Source organism: Tenrec ecaudatus, chromosome 18, assembly GCF_050624435.1.
Source record: "Tenrec ecaudatus isolate mTenEca1 chromosome 18, mTenEca1.hap1, whole genome shotgun sequence".
Classification (NCBI taxonomy): domain Eukaryota; kingdom Metazoa; phylum Chordata; class Mammalia; order Afrosoricida; family Tenrecidae; genus Tenrec; species Tenrec ecaudatus.
The window spans coordinates 72,376,718-72,399,557 of NC_134547.1; the positions used below are offsets into that span (position 1 = coordinate 72,376,718).

At 48.6% G+C, this 22,840-nt stretch overlaps 1 protein-coding gene across 2 annotated transcripts in view; it reads left to right on the top strand.

The window, feature by feature from the left end:
- CDH13 (cadherin 13) overlaps positions 1-22,840 on the top strand; it is a 1,090,774-nt gene that overhangs the window by 866,050 nt on the left and 201,884 nt on the right. For both annotated transcript variants that reach the window (XM_075536309.1, XM_075536308.1), the window contains exon 7: positions 16,495-16,673. In XM_075536309.1, the coding sequence (XP_075392424.1) occupies positions 16,495-16,673 (179 nt within the window). The remainder of the gene's footprint in view (positions 1-16,494; positions 16,674-22,840) is intronic.

The following is a 22,840-nucleotide window of genomic DNA, read 5'->3' on the forward strand; positions in this document are numbered from 1 at the left end:
CAGCCCAGTCCAGATCAAGTCCATAAGTCCAATACTAGTCCACAAACCCTTCTTCAGACTCACTCAGCCACAAGCAATGATGCAAAATGCAGGAGGATCACAGGCCAGTGGGTGAGACGTCTTGTGGGTCAAATGGCAGTGGAAGCATCGCAGGGCTAGTGCAGGTCTCAGCGTGGCTGGTCCACATGGATATGAAGGCAGAGAAGGGGGGTGGGTGTTTCCCAGGACCCTCCTTAGGAGGAGGCCACGCCCACAAGGAGGCACCACCAGGCTGGGACCTGACTGATGGGCTAGACTCCACCCCTACACTTCAAGTTGGCATGAAATTGTGTAGCTACCACAATGGATGACCTTGATCGTATTTAGAATACCTGTGTCATTTCTTCCAGCATCACAGCAACACACAAGCCACCATGGTGGCACAAACAGATGGGTGGCAATTCCGCCACCCACCAGCTGACGAACCTTCGAGAGTAATCTCACCCCCGAACCTCAGATTGCATCTTCTTAAAACAAGAAGATTATGTTTCATGTTACCTGTCCACAGGCTTGGGGATGACGCCAAGTTGTTTGTTCAAGCTCTAGTCCCAGTGTTAGTACAAAGCGCCTAGATGTGATGGTCTCAGGTGCTCGTTTGAAAAGCAGATGAGGCGCCATAATGTGACTAGGGCTCATCCAATCAGCTGAAAAAAGTAGGGGGTTACCTAGGGTGTACTCTTAGTCGCACCTATAGATGTGAGAGGAAGTCAAAAGATGCTGGTGCCAGGGTCCCGGGCCACACATGTATTGGGTTGATGCCGAACAGAATGTATTTGAACAAGTGTCTGTGGTCAGTGAATGGCTGCAGACAAGTTCTCTCCAATGTGCACTGAGTCTCATTAAGGAGCCTCGTGAAAGGTCCAAGCAAACCAATGACCTCTGAGCATCTGCCGGTTCCGTTAAGTTCAAGGCAGAGAGGGAGGTGAGCTAAGAAAGTTATGGTTACAAAGGAGGCGTCTTGATAAGGACACGGGAACCTTATAAGGAAGAAGTTTTAAGAAAATGTAGAACTATATTGGTGAGAAATAAGTTAGGTAAGTTTCGCCTAGGAATTTTGTTTTCCTCTCAGGACATTATACTTGTTCATTCTTTAAGAGTAGCAAGGCTATCCTATGAAAATCCCCTGGGCAGCCCTTACCCCATCCACCGTTGTCTTGATCTTGCCGCTTCAGACTTCTCCTTGTTCTCCAAACTCGAAGAACACAGTTTGAGTCCCACGGGGATGCCCCAACAGCCGTTTTGATGTGGGGTAAATGAACGCATGCGGAGTAATTCAGGTACTGGGTGAAGAGACGTAAACACGTGCGTAGACCTAAATGGAGACTAGATCAGGAAACAAGGGCTGCACACCTGGATCTTTGCAGATTGTTGTTTAACGATTTTGTAGCAATGTTCTTTTGTTGACCCCTAGTACAGCTTGGTAGAACTTCCTCACTCTTCCTGTAAGTGGACAGAGAGAGAGAGAGAGAAGCCTGTCAACCTGACCCATGGACTTGCCATCCAGTCCCCATTACAGGAGCCAATTCCTGAAACTAGATCTATTTCTCTTCGTTTCTCTCCACACGACTGATGAAGGCACCGCCCTACGTCTCAGGGTTCTGGAGAGGATTAAGTGATTGACATGCACAGAGGAATCCCGGCAACTGTTTGAGTCCTCAGTAAATATTAGCTGTTCATAATGTTAAGCAGTCTTACGCGCACCCGTCTCAATACCTGCTCAGTCACTTGCCAGCAGTGATCTTGGGAAGGTTATTTTGAATTCTCTGGGCCTCTGTTTCTTCTTTAAAAATGAAGATGCTCTGAAAAAAGGCCAGGCTTAATGGTGGGATCGAGAATGGTGAAACCCTCAAGACAATGGCCCTTAGTCACTTTCAAGTCTGGAAATGAACTCCCCTCTGTGGCTCGGCTTTCAGCCAAACCACAGACAAGCCTGCAAGGTGGACTGTACCTCCAGGGAGGGAGGCACACCTTAGCACAGGGGTCAGAGAGGCCGGATGTGTCAAGGAGTGACGCACAGAAGGCAGCAAGGTGTTCAGGAAGAAAGGAAGGGGAAGGAAAACAGGAACACAGGAAGGAAGTGGGAGGAAGGATGTGGCCTTGTAGGGTTTGCACTCAGTAGCACAGACCAAAATGTGCTTGGATTGTCAAATAGTAATAAACTGATTCGCTCTGGAAACCTTCACTCAATTCAACGAAGAACAACAAGAAGGAAAAGCAGCAAATGGTTACAAATGAATAAGAGCTCTGGTGGCATGGTGGTTACATGTTGGGCTGATAAACCACAAGGTCAGCGGTTTGAAGCCACCAACTGCTCCACAGGAGAAAGATGAGACTTTCCACTCCCCAAAAGATTTATAGCCTCAGAAACCCCAAGGGGAAGTTCTCCGCTGGCCTATAGCCTTACCACGAGTTAGAATTGACTCCGTGGCATTGAAGTTGGGTTACAAATGAAGGACTATCACAAAGATGGTTCCTGACACACAGTAGGTCCACACACATCTTTACTTCCCCCTTGAAATTACTGAAAAGGCAACTTCATCGGGCCTTCTGTATGTCCCATATGCTGTTCTTAAACCTGAAGCTAACTCCACACTGTGATGAATGCCATTCCATTTTACAGGGGAGAAAACTGAGGCTGGGGGAAGTAGAGGGTGGCACTGAGGCAGGAAGCAGAGGCTCTGAAAAATATCTCTCTGGCTTTCATTCCCAGCCCCCCGGCCCCAACCACTTGAATCAAATGATGCCTTCAGAAGAGAACATCTAGCTCTTATAAGCTTGGAATTATTCATATCATTACTGTTAGACACCCCCCACCCCAAGCCCATGAGATTTTAAGGAATACACAGTGTTGCAATCCAAGGTCCCACACCACATTCCTTCAGATTCACACACACACAGGCGTGTGGCCCCTGTGTCGTGTGAGTGGCAGGGAAGAGGGGACACAAGTACCTAGTTAAAGAGAGAAGACATTGCTAACAGATGTACTCTTTGCCCTTAAAATAAGAACAAATAACAGAAACTATAGGCTGTCTTCCACTTAGTCTAGGAACTAGTTCATATTCACTACCAAAGTACTAAGTATTTACCCATGTCCAACTCCACCTTCAGCATCACCTTAAGCTGAAATAGAGGAAAGCTGGCAATAGAAGAAGACATAGGAAGAGGGGGAGAAACAGAAGCAGAAGGAGAAAGAGGAAGTCGAAGGGAGGGGAGAGGAGGTGAACTTTAAGGCAGCAGCCACCAACGCACAAACTTGCTGCCATCAAGCCAACTCTGACTCATAGCAATTCTATGGGACAGAGTAGAACTGCCCCTGTGAATTTCTGAGACTGAAACTCTTTATGGAAGTAGAAAAGCTCATCTTTCTCCCTCTAGATGGCTGGTGGTTTTGAACTGCTCACCTTGGGGTTAACAACAGCCCACTGTGTAACCACTATTCCACCAGACAGAGGTGGAAGAATCACTGCTCTCTAGTCTAAAGCAAACTCCAGCGCCAGGAGGTGGACAAGGAGAAAAGGGCGAGGCAGGAGGAGGTGCAGGAACTCCGGAGCGTGGACAGGAGGGAGCTTGCTAGCCTTTCACACTTTTACATCTGCCCCTCATCTGCACTGGAGAAACCAGCCAAATGGGTCAGTAGGCAGCAGCTGGGATCCTAATGATACAAAGTAGATATTTGCTCAATGACAGATGTGGTGACTATTGGCCAAACTATTCCCTGCACCTCAGAGGTCCCCCAGGGTGTCTCAAGACCCACACAGGTCAGGCGCCAGGCTCCTGATGAGGACCTGCTATGTCATTTGCAGAGCCCGGTACAAGAAGAAAATGGTGAAGAATTTAAAGGCAGCCACAGCAGAACATACAACCATGGGACATAGTGGGACAGGTGGGTCCCACCCTTTTCATGGACTGTCTTCAGCCCCCAGGTCTTCGAGCAATAGGGATATATGTCGGGAATTAGTGGGTGATGTTGTAGCTCTCTGCACCTCCGCTGGGGACCTGGAAACCACACCATGACAGACGACATGGCCACACAGTGTCAGGGTCTGGATGCCTTTGTCACCCTTGGCAAGTGTGTACTTGCCCTTGAAAGGGAGACACCCACCCAGAGTGGACTTGACTTGGGTGATGTTAAGCCATTGGGATTTCAGGCTTATCTCCATGGAGGGTAGTAGCTTCCTATGGATCTCTAGCCAGCCCAGCTGCTTGCCGTTAGCATAGACGCACACGGTAGGAACAGTGGACCCGTTGTTCAGAATTAGCCCAGGAGTTCGTTTATATTCATTGTGAATCCAAGCACCAATTATTCACTCCTTTCCTATCCCACCTTGGTCATCACCTTTAAGCTGAAATGGAAGAAAGATGATAGCAGTCCTGCCCATCTTTATTTATTCATTTCCTCATTATTTATTTATTCGCGCATTCAAATATTTACTAAACTCCTACTATATACAAAGCATTCTCCTGTTGACATTGAAATTGTTCATGCTTTGAGTCATGCGTGATTTAACCAACGATGCTAAGTGACAGAGTTGGGTGCTGTTGAGGTTGTTATTCTGGCTCAGAGTGACCCCTGGTGACACAGGCGAACTACCCGGTGAGATTTCCTTGGATGTAACCTTTGCAGGACGTTACGTTTCACAGGCATTGCTGGTGGGTTTGAAAGGTCAACCTATTGTTTCGCAGTCAAGCACTTAACCGCTGTGCCACCAGGACTCCATGAATTACGGTAGCATGCGCATACTCTAAAACCGGCTATCCTACGCATGTGTGTATATTCAGCAGTGTGAATAATAGAGCCGTTGTGCCGAATCAACACCTCCGAGGCAGTCTCACTATCCGCGGAGAACTTCCGGAAGGCAGAATCCCAAGTAGAGTGATCATTGCTGTTTCTGTCCCTTAAATGGGGACCTCAAAGGCCCCGTTACCTTATTCTGTAGCTTTCTTAGTTAGATGTATGGAGCAGGTCATCCCTCTGACATGCAATAGTTCATATGCATTCTGTTTCAAACCATCTACTGGCTCCCCTTTACGGCACCGTCGTACGAGCTCTCAATAAAATGATTTTTTTAAAAGAAAGAAATAACAGACCGACAAACATCCGTCTCCACGACCTAGCAATCAGAGGAACTGGACAGTGCCTGACTACCCCTGACAAGTGTCTGAAAGGGCCACACTGGAAGTCCCCAGATGCGGAGAGAAAGAACTGTTGCTTTCAGGGACTCTGGTCTCAATGCCTCGAAGATGGGCTCTTCAGCCCCCGCGTGACCTAGGATCATTCTCTGTGACAGGGACTAACCTGTGCATGGCTGGATCCCTGGCCTCTGCCTACTCGCTCCATTAGCCCCCTGCCCCCACCCCCTCCAGTTGTGACAACCAAACATCGCTAAATATTCCTGGTGGCTAAAATCACACCACTCCGGAGACCCATGATGAAAGAAAACTGGATACGAATCCTTAAAAATCATTCCCATTGGTTTCACCAGCAAAGCATCCCATACAATGCCATGCTGTTGTTTGTGGGGGGTGGTCGGTGGGGGGGGGGGATTTTTTGAGCAGTTCAGCTGTTTCATGCTAATCTACTCTAAAGTCTTGTTCTTAATTTTCAATATTAACGAAAGAGTCAACTCTGGCTTCGGCATCCATTCTGACTCACAGCCACCCTGTAATGCAGAATACTACTCCCCGAACAAGTCCCCGAGGCTGTAATCCTTCTGGAAGCCGACTTCCACATCTTTCTCCTGCAGGGCCACTGCTTTGCTTAGCAGCCCCATTTTTAACCCATTGTGTCCCCAGGACTCCTTAGGAATAGAATGCCTACCTAAAATTGATGCTTCGAAGTGTTGTAGGCAAGTCTGGTTATTTCAGCAATGAGTTACCCATGTTCTTCCCCAAGGGGCTACCAAAAAAAAAAAAGGAATGATAGCCGTGAAGACTGAATTCTGCATGAAGTAAAGAAACGGGAGCCATAGGGTGAAATATGAGCTGAAGGCCCCTCATTCCAGCCCCTGGGTACCTTCATCACAAAGCCAAGAAACTTCTAGAAATGGGGCCCAGCACAGATTGGTCATTCACCAGGACCACGGGGCAAAGATGCTGAAGATGCCGGAGAGTAGAAGTCACTGGTGGATGGAAAGATCCATCGGGTGGTCTGTTGCCATCACCTATATTTATCATTCACAAATAAACAACCTCTGCGAGCAGATGGAAGACAACCATTGCTCAACCTGTCATAACTTATTACAGATTTGACTGCCAATGTGTACTTTAAAAGCCAACCAGCTCCAGGGCGGGGAAACAAATTTGAGAGACGTCTGTTGCATTTCAAATCGAGTCCGTGGTCATTGCAGCTGCACATCTGAGCTCGTGGCTGCTGTTACGTGGAGGTGTAACCACTGCCTCGACAACGTTAGGCGTTTTTGGTTTTCCAAGAGCAGAGCTGTCTCCCTCGGGGAGGGTCCTGACTGAGCTGCATCTCACGTACTGTGGGCATGTCATCAGGAGGGGCCGGTTCCTCCAGAAGGACTTAATGCTTGGGAGCGAAGAGCATCAGCAAACAGGAAAAGATGAAGACCCTCGACAAGAGGGTCTGACACAGTGGCTGCAACAATGGGCTCAGGCAGAACGATGATTGTGAGGCAGGACAGATGGCAGGGGACCCGAGGGTCATTATGGTCAGAACCAACTCACTGGCACTTAACAATCACCCAAAAATTGTAACTACCTGGCTGTCTTAACATTTGTCTAAATCGGTCACCTTTACTGTGGTTTGAAAGCAACCCCGTTTCTTTAGAATTAATTTCTAGGATCTCACTAAAACTCACTGCCATTGCGTCGATTCTAATCCCCGAGCGACCCTACAGGACAGGGCAAGAAGTTCCCTGTCTGTTTCTGAGACTAACTCTTCAAGGGAGTAGAAAGCATTGTCTTTCTCCCAGGGAGCAGACTGGTGGTTTCAAACTGCTCACCTTGCAGTGGGCAGCCCAAGCCACAACCACTGTGCCTCCAGGGACTCCCATGTCTAGGGTCATCCTAAGGATTTAATGAAGTGCCCTAGTCTGTTTTCTTCCATCTCTGCCTCCTGCCTTCATCAGATGCGACGAGCTGCGTGCCGCAGTGGAAGCACCAGACCAACGGCTCGGGTACAATGCGCTCACACGTTTCTCTCCCGTAGTCACGGCTCACATAAAAGAAGCTGAGAGCAGGCAGGAGGCCGTCCATTTGTCTGACCTGCCTGCTCCCCATGTGGCTTCCATTGGAAGGATGACCTCTTGGTCCGAGGTGGACCCACATCTCCTGGTTGATAGAAATGGTCAGCAGTTTGAGACCACCAGCAGTCCCATGGGAGAAAGAGTGGGCTTTCTACTCCCATCAACAATTACAGTCTTGGAAACCCACGGGGGCGGGGTCGCTATGAATCAGCCTCGACTCCATGTCAGGGAGTGAGATGCTATGACTCTCACCCTCAGGGTCAATGACGTGGATGATATCATCATTCAAACCGACAGTCGTAGAACTTTCTGAATGGAAGCTACAGTATGACCACCGTATAAAATCCAGGTGGGGGTGAAGGGGGATGCTTTGTGACAGTGAATGTCATCCTGGAAAAATGGGGGGTTGGTTTTACAGGGAGCAGGGCCCTGAAAAAGAAGCAATGATGGTAAACCCCAACCCCAGGCTGGGGCAAGGCCTACATTTGTGCTTTTCCCCTCGCTGAAATCTGACTCTGCTCTCTGCCATTTGGCAGTTCCCCCCTCTTGCCCTCCGAGGGTCAGGGCTAGAATTCCTCGAACAGTGTCCACGCCCCGAGCAGAGAACAGACCCCGTCCTCCTCCCATCCCTCCTGCCAGCAGGGAAAACACAGAGCCGAGTTGTGAGCGACAGCTCCCAAGCGGGCAGCTCATCAAGTGAGGAGGAAGCAGGTCGGAAATGCTAATGCGGGTCCGTGGGAAAATGAGACATTAGTGACCATCCTTTACGTGGGTTCCTTTCCGGGAAGAGGAACACCACACCACGTGAGGCTGCCTCTGGATACCCATCCGGTCGCTTGGTTATCCTGTGCCAACAAATCATTCGACGGCTCCTCTATGAGTTCCTGTACACACGGAACCACTGAGGAGGGCACAGGGACAAGGTTCGTGTGTGCGTGTACTCCTCAGGAGTTTTCAGTCACCTTGTACAGAAAGCAAAATCGGTTGCTTCCAGGGCTTTAATTAATTCTTCTCCTCAATAGATGTTGAGTGTGGGCCTCGGAGTTAGCATGTGTCAGGTCTTATGAGACGTTATATTGGCCATCACTGCACACTGCTGGATGCCCCCAGAACTGAATTCTGGGTCATGGGGGGGGGGGTCAGTGAACATGAAAATGACTCACATTCTGGGCATCGGATTCGATCCTCATGAATTTGTGCATTCTAGCTGGGGTCAAAGTTGCAATCGCTTCCAGGTCTCCCAAGGACCATGGCGCATAAAGATGGATGTGCTATCCCCAGAGTTGTTCTCAGGTGAGATCTGTCTTGGACAAAGTACAGCCAGAATGCTCCTTAGACACAAGGATAGCGAGGCTCATCTCTCTCCCTTTGGACTTGTCAGGAGAGCCCCGTCCCAGGATAAGGCCACTACACTCAGTCAGGAAGAGGGGCTTTCCCAAGGAATGGAACCTGACCGGCATCGTGAAGATGGCCAAGGACCAGACAGTGTTGTGTTCTCTTGTCCAGGCAGTCGCTGTGCGTTGAACTGACTCAACAGCACCTGCCTCCAGCCATCTCTGTGGGGAGTCTCATGTGGTGCCAACAGTGATCGTGCTTGGCTGCGAACTGAAAAGTAGGAGGTTCCAGGCCACCCACAGGTGCTTTGGAAGAAAGTCCTAGAAATCTTCCTTTACAAAAAAATCAGCCACTGAAACTCCCCGCGCAACACAGGTCTACGTCGACGCGCACGGGTTCCCCATCAGTCGTACTCCACCAGACGCTGGTGTTGGTTTGGTGTCGGTGTCTGCCTGTTGTGTAGAGCTCTCACTGTGAAGAAGGGAAGCACGTTGGAAGCCCCTCTAATTGTTCAGTCTCACCTTCGCCCTAGCTGTGCTCGTACGAAAGCTCTAGCACCCACATCGTGTCTCAAGATGAGAGGGAGCTTCCAGAAACGCACAAAACCTTGGATGAAAAGAAATGCTCATGAGGTGGGCTAAACATGGAAGGCATTGACACCTTTGATGTCAAGGAGTCTATGTTTGGAATGGCCTCGGAGACATCTCAAGAAACAGAATCATCTCATCTCCCAGGGATGCCGATCCTGAAGCTGGTGGCCTCTTCTCACAGGTGAAATGACCCACTCACCGTCCAGTCTGGCCTCTGCTCCCCAAACGTACACTTGGACTGAAGCCACAGAGAGGCAACATGCCATGAACCACTTTTCAAGGCCACTGCACGAAGCGTGGAGTGTTTTCAATCAGAGAGATGCCGGTGAGAGGAAGGGTACTGGACCACAACAAAGCCCCTCTGATTGTTCAGCAGCCTGTCAGGCTGGCGGCCTGATCCCGCAACCAAACAGGAGGACTACCCAACTGCAGACTCTGGAGCGCCAGCCGGTAATTCTTTCATTTTGCTTTTGAGAGGCTGGCACTAGTTTACCTGCCTCTGGGAGTGACAGGGTGATTATCATGTACTGTGGCACTCGGGAGAAGACAGCAATGCCCTGTATGAAGACCCACACGTCTGTCTGTCTGTCTGTCTGTCATGAAACGCTCTCTTCTGCACCCTCAGGAGCACACACAGATAGCTGAGACTAGCACAGCAGAATCAGGCAGGCTGATGGACACAAACGAGTCCTTCTTAGTGTCCAGGATGTAGGCTTGGACCAGTGTCACAGGGTGAATTGTGTACCCCAAAATAGGTGTTGTTAATCTTTTCTTTTTAATTTGTTGTTAATTGGGATTTAATACATAGATCGTTCCATAGTTCAGTCGTGTCCAGCAGAATTATACAATGGCTACCGCAGTTTCCAAGCCTTCTTTTTCTACATGGACTCCTTGACATGATCCCCCTTTTACCCCACCACCACCACTGTACCTCCCTCCCCCCAAAGCCCTTATTCTACTTGCTGTCCCTATAGGTTCATCAGTCCTGGGTTTCTTATACCAAAAGATGGAAATATATATGACACAACTTCCAGAGGGTGTCCTCCAGTGACATCACACCTCTGAGATACACCCCTGGACCTGTGGACCTAATGAGCTCCTCCCACTGTAGGGTGTGTCTTAACCCTAACCACGTTGGGGTATGAGGAGAGCAGAGTAGGCATGCGTGGAAGAGAGGGAGAGAAGCTATGCGGAAATTTCTAAGGAACCCCAAGAACGATGCTGAAAATGCTGAGCAGTTCCCCAGAGCACACAGAGAACAGCTTCCCATGGAGCTGGTGTCCTGAATTCAGACTTCACGGCCTACTCTGTGAGCTGCTAACCACAAAGTCAGCGGTTCAAACCCACGACCTGATCCCTGGGAGAAAGATGAGGCTTTCTATGCCCATAAAGATTTAGTCTCAGAAGCCCCCAGGGCCTATTCTACCCTGTCATAGAGGGTCGTATGAGTCAGAATAGACGTGGTGACAATGAGTTTTTGAGAGGGAGACACTGTGAAGGGAAAACAATCCTGTGTGTGAACGCCAGGAGCTTCTGCTTCAAGAGCACACTGACTGTACTTCTCCCGAGACAGATTTGTGTGTTCTTCTGACATCCCACATAAATTACGTATTCTTCACTAACACCGTAATTCAAATGCATCCACTCTTCTGTGGTCTTTCTTATTCGTTGTCCAAGGTTCACATTCATAGGCGGCAATTAAAATATGGCTTGATCCCAGGCCAACGCTGTCCTCCTAGTAGAAAGACCACATCTGTGGACAAGTGTCATGGCGAAGATGGAAGGGAGAGAGATAAGAAGACAACTTCAGGATAATGAACACAGAGATTCAAACATCCATATGGGCTGCCAGGTGCTTGGGGAATTGGAATTCTCAGACACTTTGAGGACATCGTCTGTCTGCCATGATTGGCATAGAACCTGAGGCAAATCTGAAACGAAGCCTAATATTATTCTCTTAGTGCTGCTGTTGCAGTTACTGTTTGCAGTTCTTTAAAGATAGCGTCCAATTCAATCTTCACCATCAGCAGGAAGAAAGATTTATTAACTGAAGCTTGAAGCCGGCAGAGGAACATGCCCAATGCCCCAGAGTCACCAAGGATTCTACTCATGCGATTGCGGAGCTCATGGTCTTAGACGTGTGAATACATTTTGTATGACTTGGATACTCTTTATTCTCCATAGAATTTGGCATCATGAAGAAATCTGGTTATGAATATTGGGGTTAACACAAAGGCAGGCTTAGGACCAGGTCCGTATGACCTCTGACAATTGTACAAAAAGATTACCATTTCCGCGTCATCTGGATAATATCCCAGGATATCCTTCTGTTGTTCTTATACTCCCCAACCACAAAAGATGTTCACAACGAATTTATGGGTGAAAATTGGAAATACGTCAATCCAAGGATTCTTTCCCCTCTATCTCATCATCTCCAAAAACACCAAACCTACAGCCATCGAGTCGATGGCAACTCATAGAGACCCTATAGGACAGGGTAGAACTGCCACCACCAGCACCACCACCACCACCCATGAGTTTCTGAGACTGTCACTGTTTACAGGAGTAGAAAGCCTCATCTTTCTTCAGAGGAGGGGCTGGTGGTTTTGAACTGCTGACCTTTCGGATGACAGGCCATCCGGGCTCTATCTCATCATCTAGCCATGCTTAATTTATTTATCTTTTTTATTCTTTTTCATCTGTGAAATCAATTAAACCCAATCCACTGACCTTAAATTAAATCTGACTCACAGCAACCTTACAGGATACAGTAGAATGGCCCCATCAGGTTTCTGAGACTAAATTTTTACAGGAACATATGACAGCCTTATCTTGTTCCTGCAGAGTGGCTGATGGGTTTGAACTCCCAACCTTGCAGTTGACAGCCCAATGTCTAAAATACATTGCCACCAGAGTTCCTTGGCATCATTTAAAGCAAACGAAAAACCACTGCCAGTGAGTCAATTCTGAATCGTGACAACTGCGTGTGGTACACGATAGAACTGCACGCCATTCTCCATTCAGAAGTGGATCGCCAGCCAGTCTTCCATGGCCTTGATGGGTGTGTTCAAACCACCAGCCTTCTGGTTATTGCTGAGAGCAGACCACTTGTGCCTCCCCTGAACCTTACAGCGTCAACTAAAGATGAATCAAACGGGCCACCTGTTTACTCCATCAAACGTTCAGTAGACACCGACTAACCTGGAGGCACCAGGTCATAAACATTTGCCCTGACATTTGCCCTGACACATTTGGTGTGGAAACGATGGGCTTGAGGCATCCGCTGGTGTCTCTGGCCACATTGAGCTCACTTTGCTCGTGGCAGGCTGAGACCGTCCACTGGAAAGCTGCCTGTGATTGATGATGGAGATCCTCAATTTGACCTGTTTCCCTGGATCAGGAAACACAACAAGTGTCACCCTTTTACACCAACTCCAGTGGATTGGAAGTGGCTGCCTGCCCCGCTGGATGAAAAAGGAATCCTGGCTCCATAGTATATATGGTTCAACGGGGAAAGGAGTGCATTACCGTCTGGAGAAACTTCAGAAGACATGGGACACGGTGATGGGAACACATGGACGAAGAGCGTTCCATTCGTAAAAAGGATCCTGAATCCTGCATGCTCTTTGATAGTTGACAGAGCAGTACAGCAAGCCAAGGGAGGCAAGGTTTCTTCAAGCATTGACTTAGTGAAGTTAATTGAGAGTGCTTAACAAATTGATCTGATTTTATGGCAGTCAAATCCTCCCCACCCCTCACCTAGTTTATCTGACCAGTCAGGCCTAAGGGCCAATAACCTTATCCCTATGGTAGTGATCTGTTACCCTGATGGAGGTAGCATATGATCATGTACCTTGGTATGGAAAAAAAGATGCCCAGCCTAGACTAAAGGCCTTAGTGAAAAATTAGGCCCAGGAATTCAAGAAACACTAGCTGAGATGTTACAAATGCACCAATGTGGCACTAGAAGCACCCATTCATCTATGCCAAGAAATTTGTAAGACCTGGCCACCCGCCTGGAGGAGGTTCCTATTTAGGCCTACCCCAGGGAAGGGTGATCCAACAGTACATGGAAATTATCACACAGTATCATCAATATCACACACAAACAAAACCCTGTTGAAGATCATTGAAAAATGGTTACCACCATACATTAACATGGAGCTGCCAGAAATTCAAGCCCAATTCAGCAGAGGGCAGGGAAGGAGGGATATCAGTGTGCATGTCAGATGCATCCGGACGAATAGCAGAGAATACAAGAAAAAGGGTTACCTGTGTTTTAGTGATTAGACAAAGATATGCACCTGTATGAATGGCATTATGATTATGGATAACATTGCAAAGCATGGGAATTTCAGGACCCTTAACCGTGCTCCCGTGGCACCTGTGCCTAGGCCAAGAGGCAGCCATGTAAGTAGAACAAGTGGATACTATGTGGCTTAAAATCAGGGAAGGTGTGTGTCAGGGTTGTATCCTCTCACCATGCTTAACTCATTCTGGATGCCTAGCAGAGCATCCTAGAATCTAGACTAAATGAAGAACACAGCATGGAGGTCAAAGGAATCCGTATGAACAACCTTTGATATGCAAATGACACAAGTTGGCTTGCTGAAAGCTAAGAAGACTTGAAGAACTTACTCTTAAAGATTAAGGACTACAGCCTTCGGTGCAAATACACGTCAACATGAAGAAAATAAAAAGCCTCACAAATGAACCTATAAGCAACAGGACAGTGAACAGAAACTATGAACGTTGTCGAGGATTTCGGTTATCTTGGCTCCACAATGAAAGCTCATGGAAGCAGCAGTCCCGAAATCACAGGATGTATTGCATTGGATAGATCTGTTGCTGAAGACCGCTTTGAAGTGATGGCAAAGAAAAGTGTCTCTAATGTGCTTGTGACCCGAGCCATGGAACTTTCAATTGCCTCGTATGCGCAAGAACGCTGGAGAACAAGAGACACCGGAAGAAAACGAGTAAATCTGGTGCTGGCAAAGACTATTCAATATACCCCGGGCTGCCAGACCAATGGCCAAATCTGTCTTCCAAGAGTTGCTATAACCCAAATACTCCTTAGAAGCAGGATGGCTAAAGACTTCACCTCAAGGACTTTGGGCATGTTATCAGGGGAGACCGGTCCCCAAAGAAGGACAGCATGCTCGGTAAAGAAGAGGGTCGTTGAGAAAATAAAGACTCGCACATGATGGACTGATACAGTGGCTGCAACAGTGGGCTCGCACAGCAACGACTGTGAAAGTGGGGCAGGACCAGGTAGTGATTTGGACATCATTCACTGTGTGTCGGAACCGACTGGGTGGGACCTAATAAAGACTGCATGATCACGAAGGCCACAAGGGCTCAGAAGGGCTTGGGGGCAGAACTTGGGGCCCTGTTTCACAGGAGAGCGGGGTGTGATGCTAAGGGATGGTTGGTTCAGGTCTCTGTGTGCCTGTTGGGATGGCCACGCCGTCGTCAAGGCCAGCAGGCGAGTTTGCCTGCTTCTGCTCGCACATGTTTCCCTTGGTAATTACGATTCTGCGCTTTTTGCAGTTGGTGTTGTCATTTAGAAGGTGTGGAAAGATGCGTTCGCCGTTTTAACCATTTTCAGTGTGCAATCAAGTGGCATTCGTTGCATTTCCCTTGCTGTGCAAATATCACCACTATCCAGTTCCAAAAGTTTGCCATCACCCCAAACAGAAACGTGGGGCTCCTGGCATCTGAACTCCTGTGTACTCTTCTCCCAAACACAGATCCGCTTTGTTTCCTCTCCCGGTTCCCATTCTATCTGCCTGGGACCATCCTACCTAAGCCTGTTTGTGCCTGGTTTATCTCACTCGGCATAAAACTTTCATGATACGCCCTGTTGGCCTAGTGCTGCATGCTGGGCTGCTAACTGCACAGTCAGCAGTTCTCAACCACCTGCAGCTCCATGGGAGAAAGACACGGCTTTCTATTATCACAAAGAGTTGCAATCTTGGAAGCGGCGGATGCAGTTCTGCCCTGTCCTAATGGGTCACTATGAGCTGGAATCAACACAACAGTGAGAATGGTTGCAAAGTTCATCTGTGCTGTAGCTTGTACTGGGGCATGGCTTTCTCTGTGCCTGAGTCATTTGCCACGTATGATTGCGCCCCATGTGGTTTCCCACTCCATCTGACACTTGGTGTACGTCCAGCTTTTGTTCCTTGGGCGGGGGTGTGCACCCGAGGTCCAGCTTTCAGCTCTCTTTGGTGTAGCGTTAGAGGTAGAAGTAGAATCGCTTGGAGTTCCGTTTGTTCCTACAGTCTCTGAATGCTTATCATGTTTTCTGTTTTTCTCGTAATAACCACACTGGTGGGGTAGAAGTGGTAGCTCACTGTGGCTTTGATTTACCTTTCTATAGGGACTATTGATGCTGGGCATCTTTTCATGGCCTTATTGGATATTTCTATATCATTGTTGGGAAAATGTCTACTCAAGTCCTTGGCTCATATTTAAAACTGGGCTTTTGGCTTTTTGTTTTTGAGTTGTAAGGATTTTTTTTACACATTCTGAAGAGTAAACCCTTATCAGAGATGTGGTTACCAAATGTATTCTCTCAACTCTGCAGGTTAGATCTTCATTTTCATGATCAAGTCCTGTAAAGCACAAAATATCTTTAATTTTGTGGAAGTTTAATGTATCTATTTTGTCTTTTTTTGCTTGTACTTTTAATGTTGTATGCTTTGAGGATGGATGATGGATAAGTAGATGGAATGGATGGATGAGTGGATAGATGCATGGATGGATGGATGGATGGGTAGGTTGATGGGTGGGTAGGTTGATGGGTGGGTAGATGGATGCATGACTGCATTAGAGAGAGAAAGAGAGAGATGGGTGAGATAGACTTAAATATATCCACTTCCCTGCTATTCTCTGAGCTCACAGACACCAGCACTGGGCCTTTTTGCATCTCAGTCTCCCCCAGACCTGGCTCAGGACCCCACACGTAGTAGGCATCCAATAAACACTATTAAAATGAAGGCAGCACTTGTCAAAAAGCCCGTCCCCTCTGGAGTGAAGGCTCATGAAAATAAACAGCATTTCAGCCCAAGGAAAAAATTAAACTGCCACTCGGCTGAACAGCAAAGATCTCTTTCTGTTATTTCAGGTCTTCCAACGTGATAGGCTAGCAGGAGAAGAGGTTACACGTAGAGGAGCTAGGGACATGCTTTCCCATTTTAATTTGGAAAGTGATTGGCACATCACTACACTGTCACTGCCCAGTGGGGGGGCGCCCTGACCACCGGCATTCCCCACAGTGACTGGTAACCATCTCCTGTCCTTCCTCCCCACCCCCTTAGGGACCACGGTGATGCGGATGACAGCCTTTGATGCGGATGACCCCGCCACCGACAATGCCCTCCTGCGGTATAATATCCGTCAGCAGACGCCTGACAAGCCTTCACCCAACATGTTCTACATCGATCCCGAGAAAGGAGACATTGTCACCGTCGTGTCACCTGCGCTGCTGGACCGGGAGGTGAGCTGGAAGGAACACGTTCTCTCTTTCGGGGAAACAGATCGTGGTTTCGCACACAAGCCACTGGCTGGGTTCCTGAGTTAAGGATGCTTTCGCTGGGAGTGGCGGCAATGAGATATTTGCTGCGGTTGGGTGCGGGGAGCTACGAGGGAGATGGGCTAGTATGTGACCTCAGAAAGCCCAGGCCACAAAAGGCAGTGCCATGTGCGCTCGCACACATTCACTCAGCCAGATGCCTGTGCGAGGCCCTCGGGGTTCGAGTTTCTTCTACTCTCGGCCCGCCTGTCAGTCAGAATGGAGGGCTGGGGGCAGGTAGGGAGTGGAGGGAAAGCAAGGAAGGAGAGCAGGCTTTCGAAACCAGCCCCTGGGTCTCGTCGGCCACGTGCGAGTATTCAGGACGAGGCAGCCTGGGTGCAGCAGACTCCTCTCACACAGAAACGTCCTCCGGGGGCTGCTGGTCTCAACCATTGATTCCTCGAGGACAGGGACTTCTTGAGGGATGGTGGCAACCCACCTGTTTGTAACCCCAGTACCTGGGGTGGTTTCCGGCACCCCTGGAAATCCTAATTATGGGCTGGTTGGCACAGAGGAGGATGACGAGAAGGAGTCGGGAAGGATGCTGATGTTTCCACCTGAAAAGCCCAGCAGCAGTGAGGGCTGGGTCGTGATCACCAGGCTAAGAGGGCGAGAAATCTCGCTGCGTGCACCTGTGCGAGTCGCGTGGAAAATATGGCTGTTGCTGGTTAAAAGCAGGAAAGGGGACGGGAAAGTTCTGACTCTAATTCCTTCATTCTGCCACCCATTCTCCAACGACTGTGCCATTGGTATGAATGCCGTGTTGTCTTCTTCTTTCAGAGCATGGAATGAGTCTCTAGCTCTGTCTGTGTCCCCGAAACAACACATCTGTGCCCAGGTGTGTACAACACACACACACACCAGCTTCGTGTATGCCCTAATCCCCCTTGGAAGCACTTGCCAGTTCTTCCTGGGGAAAGATGACATGCCCTGAGGGGGTGCCTCCCCCCCAAAACTCTGAATTGTGCTGGGCAGAATAGAGCGTTCGTGGCATGCGTTTGTCCCACGAGGTGAGCGCTGAGGAACTCACTCTGCGTTAGTGCACCCAGTGGCATCACCTGGGAAGGTTCTCTCTGGTCACAGTAAAATTGTTCCATTAAAGCACTTTCACTCAAACCTAGTTTTTTGTGATGGCCGATTTAAGAGAACAGCGTGTGGCTGTGAAATTTTGTTTCCTGCTCGGGAAAAGTGCTGCAGAAACTGATGTGAGGTTGAACACAGCTTACAAGAACAGCGCTGTGGGAAAAATTCAAGTGTATGAGCGGTTTTCTTGTTTCAAAAAGGTGAAATGTCAACTGGTGACAAACCCTTTCTGGACGTCTGTCAACTTCCTGAATGGGTAAAAATGTCGATTCCTAGTACATTTGGAGTTTGTTCCACCAGGTCAGACTGTTAATCAAGCTTTCTATTTAGAGGTTCAGAAAGGATAGTGTAACAGTGTGCAACAAAAAGGCCTGATTTGTGGCAGACGGGGAACTGGTAGTGCCACCATGACAGTTCATCACGCAGCCATCTCAGTGCCCCAGTTTTTGGGCAAAAAAAAAAAAGCCAGCATGCCTCTCTTGCCCCACGCACCTTACTCACCTGTCCTCGCTCCATGAGACTTCCCTTTTTTTCCACGAATGAAGAGGGACATGAAAGGACAGTGATTCGATGGTGTAGACGAGGTGAAGAAAACACGAGGGAGGCGCTGTCAGCCATGCAAACAGATGTGTGTGCAAAATGTCTCCAAGGATGGAATCGCAGATTTGACAAGTGTGCCAAGTGCCATGGAGAATGCTTTGAAGGTGAGAAGGTTGTTTTAAAAAAAAGGAATAATAACATAGCTTTGGAAAAAATTCCATTTTGGGGGAGTACCCCCTCATATATGTTTGTTACTACGAGCAGATGATGTTGTCTGCGTCTCTCTCACTACAAGCCAGGGTGATCACACAATCGATCATTTCCATGTTAGCTGTATTTTGCAGGCAACTTTTTGTTCCTTGGCATGAGATTTCCTTATGGACTTTAGTGAAACTGTATAGAAACTGAATTAATTACTTCTTGCCACAATATAAGGGAGCCCTGGTGGTGTAATGGTTCTGAGTTGGGCTGTGATCCGCATGGTCGGCAGTTCAAAGCCACCAGTAGCTTCTCGGGGGAAAGACTGGGCTTTCTCCTTCTGTAAGCAGTTACTATCTCAGAAGCCCACAGGGGCTGCTGTGAGTCAGCATTGACTCGACCTTGGCAGTGAGTCTGGTCCTTTGAGCCACAGTACATGCAGAGCCCTTCCCCTCCCCTGCCCCACCCCACAAAAGAGATCCAGGGAACTTAACCCTGATTGGAAGATGGATAAAAACGAGTGAGCGGCATCGCTTCGCTGGAGCGGACCCGGCAGCATAGCAGAACTCAGAGGGGAAGAGCAAATTCTGGGTTTAGGCTTTCAAGTTGATTTCTACTCACACAGCCACCCCACGGGGCAGAGTCGAACTGTCCCACGGGGTTCCCGATGTTGTAGATCTTTTATTCATGGAAGCAGACTGCTCGTTCTCCCACTACACATCTGGGATTTGAACCCCCAACCTTGTGGTTGGCGGTTCGCACAGCCCCTGCATCTGTGTCCTCCTGCTGTCTCTTCATGGTGTTTGCCGAAGGAGCAAACGGTGGCTCTAAGTTGCTCACCTTCAGAGGGATGGGATCTGCTTCCCAGATCTCCGGGCCCTGCTTCCGACCGGTGACATGCATTTCACCTCTAAGTACGCTTTCCTGTGGGTCTCACGGCTACAAAGGGCCCCTTCCGTGGGGTTGTGGGATTCTTCTTTCTGGTCCAGTGCTGTGGACCTTCTGAGCAGGATCCCTGACCCATGAGGGAATTGCTGCAGGAGCCATCTCCTCACACTGGGCGCTGCCTGGCTGTAGTTCATGAAAGGTAATAGATCTAACGTGTTCTCCTGTGGAGCCCCCCCCCCACCCAGTGCTATCACTAACATGGAAACAACTAATCAGGTTGGAGAACAGCATCTCTAGTGTTGTTGTTGTTGCTGTTGTTGTTGTCAGATACTGACTCATAGAGACGCTATGAACAATAGAAGAAAGCACTAGCCTGTCTGTTTGTCATACCGTCACAGCATGTGTGTTACATGGATGCTGGAAGCTATGCCACTGGTATGTCAAATGCCAGCAGGGTCGCACATAGTGAACCCGTTTCAGCAGAGCCTCAAGACTAAGAACAGACTACAAAGAAGGAACTGGTTGCCCACTTTTGAGAAATTAGCCTCTGAAAATTTCATGGGCAGAATGTCTAGAATGGTGGCATTTTTTTCATACTACTTGTATACAAAAAAATTTTTAATCCCACTTATACAAAGGAGCTTCAAAAAGTCCTAGGGGGGAGGGGGCGGGAACAAACCTATTGCTTTTAATTCCATTTTCCACCCACAAAATTTTTGAAACTCTTTCTAAGGTACAATTTGCGTCTACAAATGCATCTAACATAAATTTAAAAGTCTGCTTCTGAATCAGCTGGGCAGAACATATAATACAGAGTCATAAAGCATTCATTTTCAGGAAGGCATTTCTTTGGGGACCCTGTAAACTTCGATATGATTCAAATCAGCTTTAAATTCGGTTATTCTGTCTTCACTCACGGACATCCAGAAACGCTGTTGCCGCTGGGTCTTGGGTGTATAAACAAATAGATTCTGGATCCTTGGAGAACAGCGGCTACTCAGACTATTACAAGCATTTTCCTCCAGTGCCCACCATGCACGGTTAGACTGGTTGGTTTAGGCTGGGGCCTCTGGTACCCACAGGAGCTCAGTCTGGTACAGGCATTTTTCATTTCTTAGTCGGCGTGTCGTCCTTGGTAAAGTGGAGAAGCAGCAAAAAAAAAAAAAATAGGAAGGCTTTCGATGAGATCAATTGGATCAATTGACACCGTGGCTGCAACAATGGACTCACGCCTAAACACACTTGTGAGGATGGGGTAGGACTAAGGCTTGTTTCATTCTGTTGTGCCCAGGGTAGCCATCCGTTGAAACTACCCAACAGCAATAAACTGCCCCTTTAGGTTTTCAAGACTGTAACTCTTAACAGGAGTAGAAAGCCACGTCTTTCTCCCAAGGAATGACTGGGGGTTGAACTGCTAGCCTGTGGTTAGCAGCCCAATTCATAACCGTTGCACCCCCAGGGCCCCTTTTCCCAGCCTGTGGTGTGGGAAGAAAGTGCAGAGAGGCGGGTGGGGAGGAAGGAGGCAGAGAATGGGTGTGAGGAAGCGATCCGGCAGCAGTAGATGCTGCTGCCCTCTGCTGGCCCAGCTCTTTGCACAGAGCTTCGGGAAGTACAAGCATGCATCCATGCACAGCCAGCCTCGCCCTCGCTGCCCTCACCGCATCCTCTTTCCCTCTCTCACATTGCTGATGCCTTGCCTGCTCCCATTCTTGAGCCCAGGTGCCGGGCAGAAGGTCGGTGGCCCACACCTTCCCCAGCTGCTCCACAGGATGAAGGTGTGACCTTTGTTCCCATAATGATTGGCCGTCTTTGAAACTCTAGAGGGCAGCCCTATTCTGTCCCGAAATGCCCTTGAAATGGACTCAACCCCTTTTTTTGTCCCATAGACTGTGTAGAAAGAGAAAATCCCTGGGTAGTGCCAACAGTGTGCTCAGCAGTGAAGTGAAAGGTTGGAAGTTCAAGTCCACAGAGAGGCATGGAGCAAAGGCCTAATGATCTACTTCCAAAAATTTCACCATTAAGACTCCTGGGATCACAGTTCTACTCTGATTGTGCCTGGGGTCACAAGTACACAAATGGTATTTTGGAATAGGGGCTTATCATAAGCAAACCCGACCCACTGTCATCAGCTCCTCATAGCAAACCCACAGGACAGCCTAGAGGTGCCCCATATGGTTTCCAAGGCTGACATCTTTATGTAAGCTGATTGCCACATTGTTGCCTGATGGGGTGGTTGTTGGGTTTGAACTCCCTACCATTCCGTTAGCAGCTGGGTACTAGACCACAATGCCGCCCTGGCTCCTTCTGCTTAAACCTACCTGTTGCCATTGCGCCAGCCTCTAGGACAAGGTGGAGCTGACTGATAGGGCTTCCAAGCATGTATACTTTTATAGAAGCAGACTGCCTCATCTTTTGCTGGTGGGGTAGCTCAGAGATTCAAACCTCCCACCTTTTGAACTCACGATCCGAGCATTTGAACCATTGTGACACGAAAAACAAAACAAAAAACAAACTCACTGTCATGAGTTGTCTCTGACTCATCATGGCCCTAGAGGACAAGGTGGGAGCCCGAGGGGGGGGGGGGGCGATGCAGTGGCTATGAGTTGGGCTGAGATCTACATGGTGGGAAGCTTGGAACCACCAGCAGCTCCTCGGGAGAGAAACTGGGCTTTCCACTCTCATCAACAGTTACAGTCTCAGAACCCCACAGAGGGCCAGCATGGACTCAATGGCAGTAAGTGTGGTTTGTTTTTACAGGACTGGGTAGAACGGGGCCTGTGGGTTTCCAAAAGGGTAACTCTTTATGGGATTGACGTGAGCATCCAATCCATATCAATTAATATTGAATATGTTCATGTTGGAGAAACAGACCAGAAGAAGCAGAGAGGTGCATTTTCCCCCAGGCCAGAGGAAGTCCAGTTTTCTGCAGGAAGTTTCCTTTTCTGCATGAAATACGTTTGGCCTCTGCACACGCAGCAGAGAATCTACCAGGCTACTTGAATGGATTTCTCGGGTGGTGCAATGCCCAGAATTCAGGATGGGTGTTGAACTACTGATTCCCTATACCTGTCTGTCAAACCTATAACCCAGTACTGAGCACCAGGTCCACAGAGATGGAGCAGTCTGGTTGGGAAGTCCAGCAGACAGGCCCACAGCCACCACCTCAGAGATGTGTTGTTTGGTCTGAGCCTGAGTGGAAAGGCATCTTGGGAAGAGGAAGAGCATGTGCAGAGTCATCGCACACCTTGTATGACTTCAAGACACATGGGAGACTGGGATTTGTGGTACAGAGAGATCCTGGGAAGCGCAGGGAAGTTGGGATGGGATTGCAAAGGGTTTTTGAATGTCATTCCCAGAATACTAGATAGATCCTGCTTCAACAG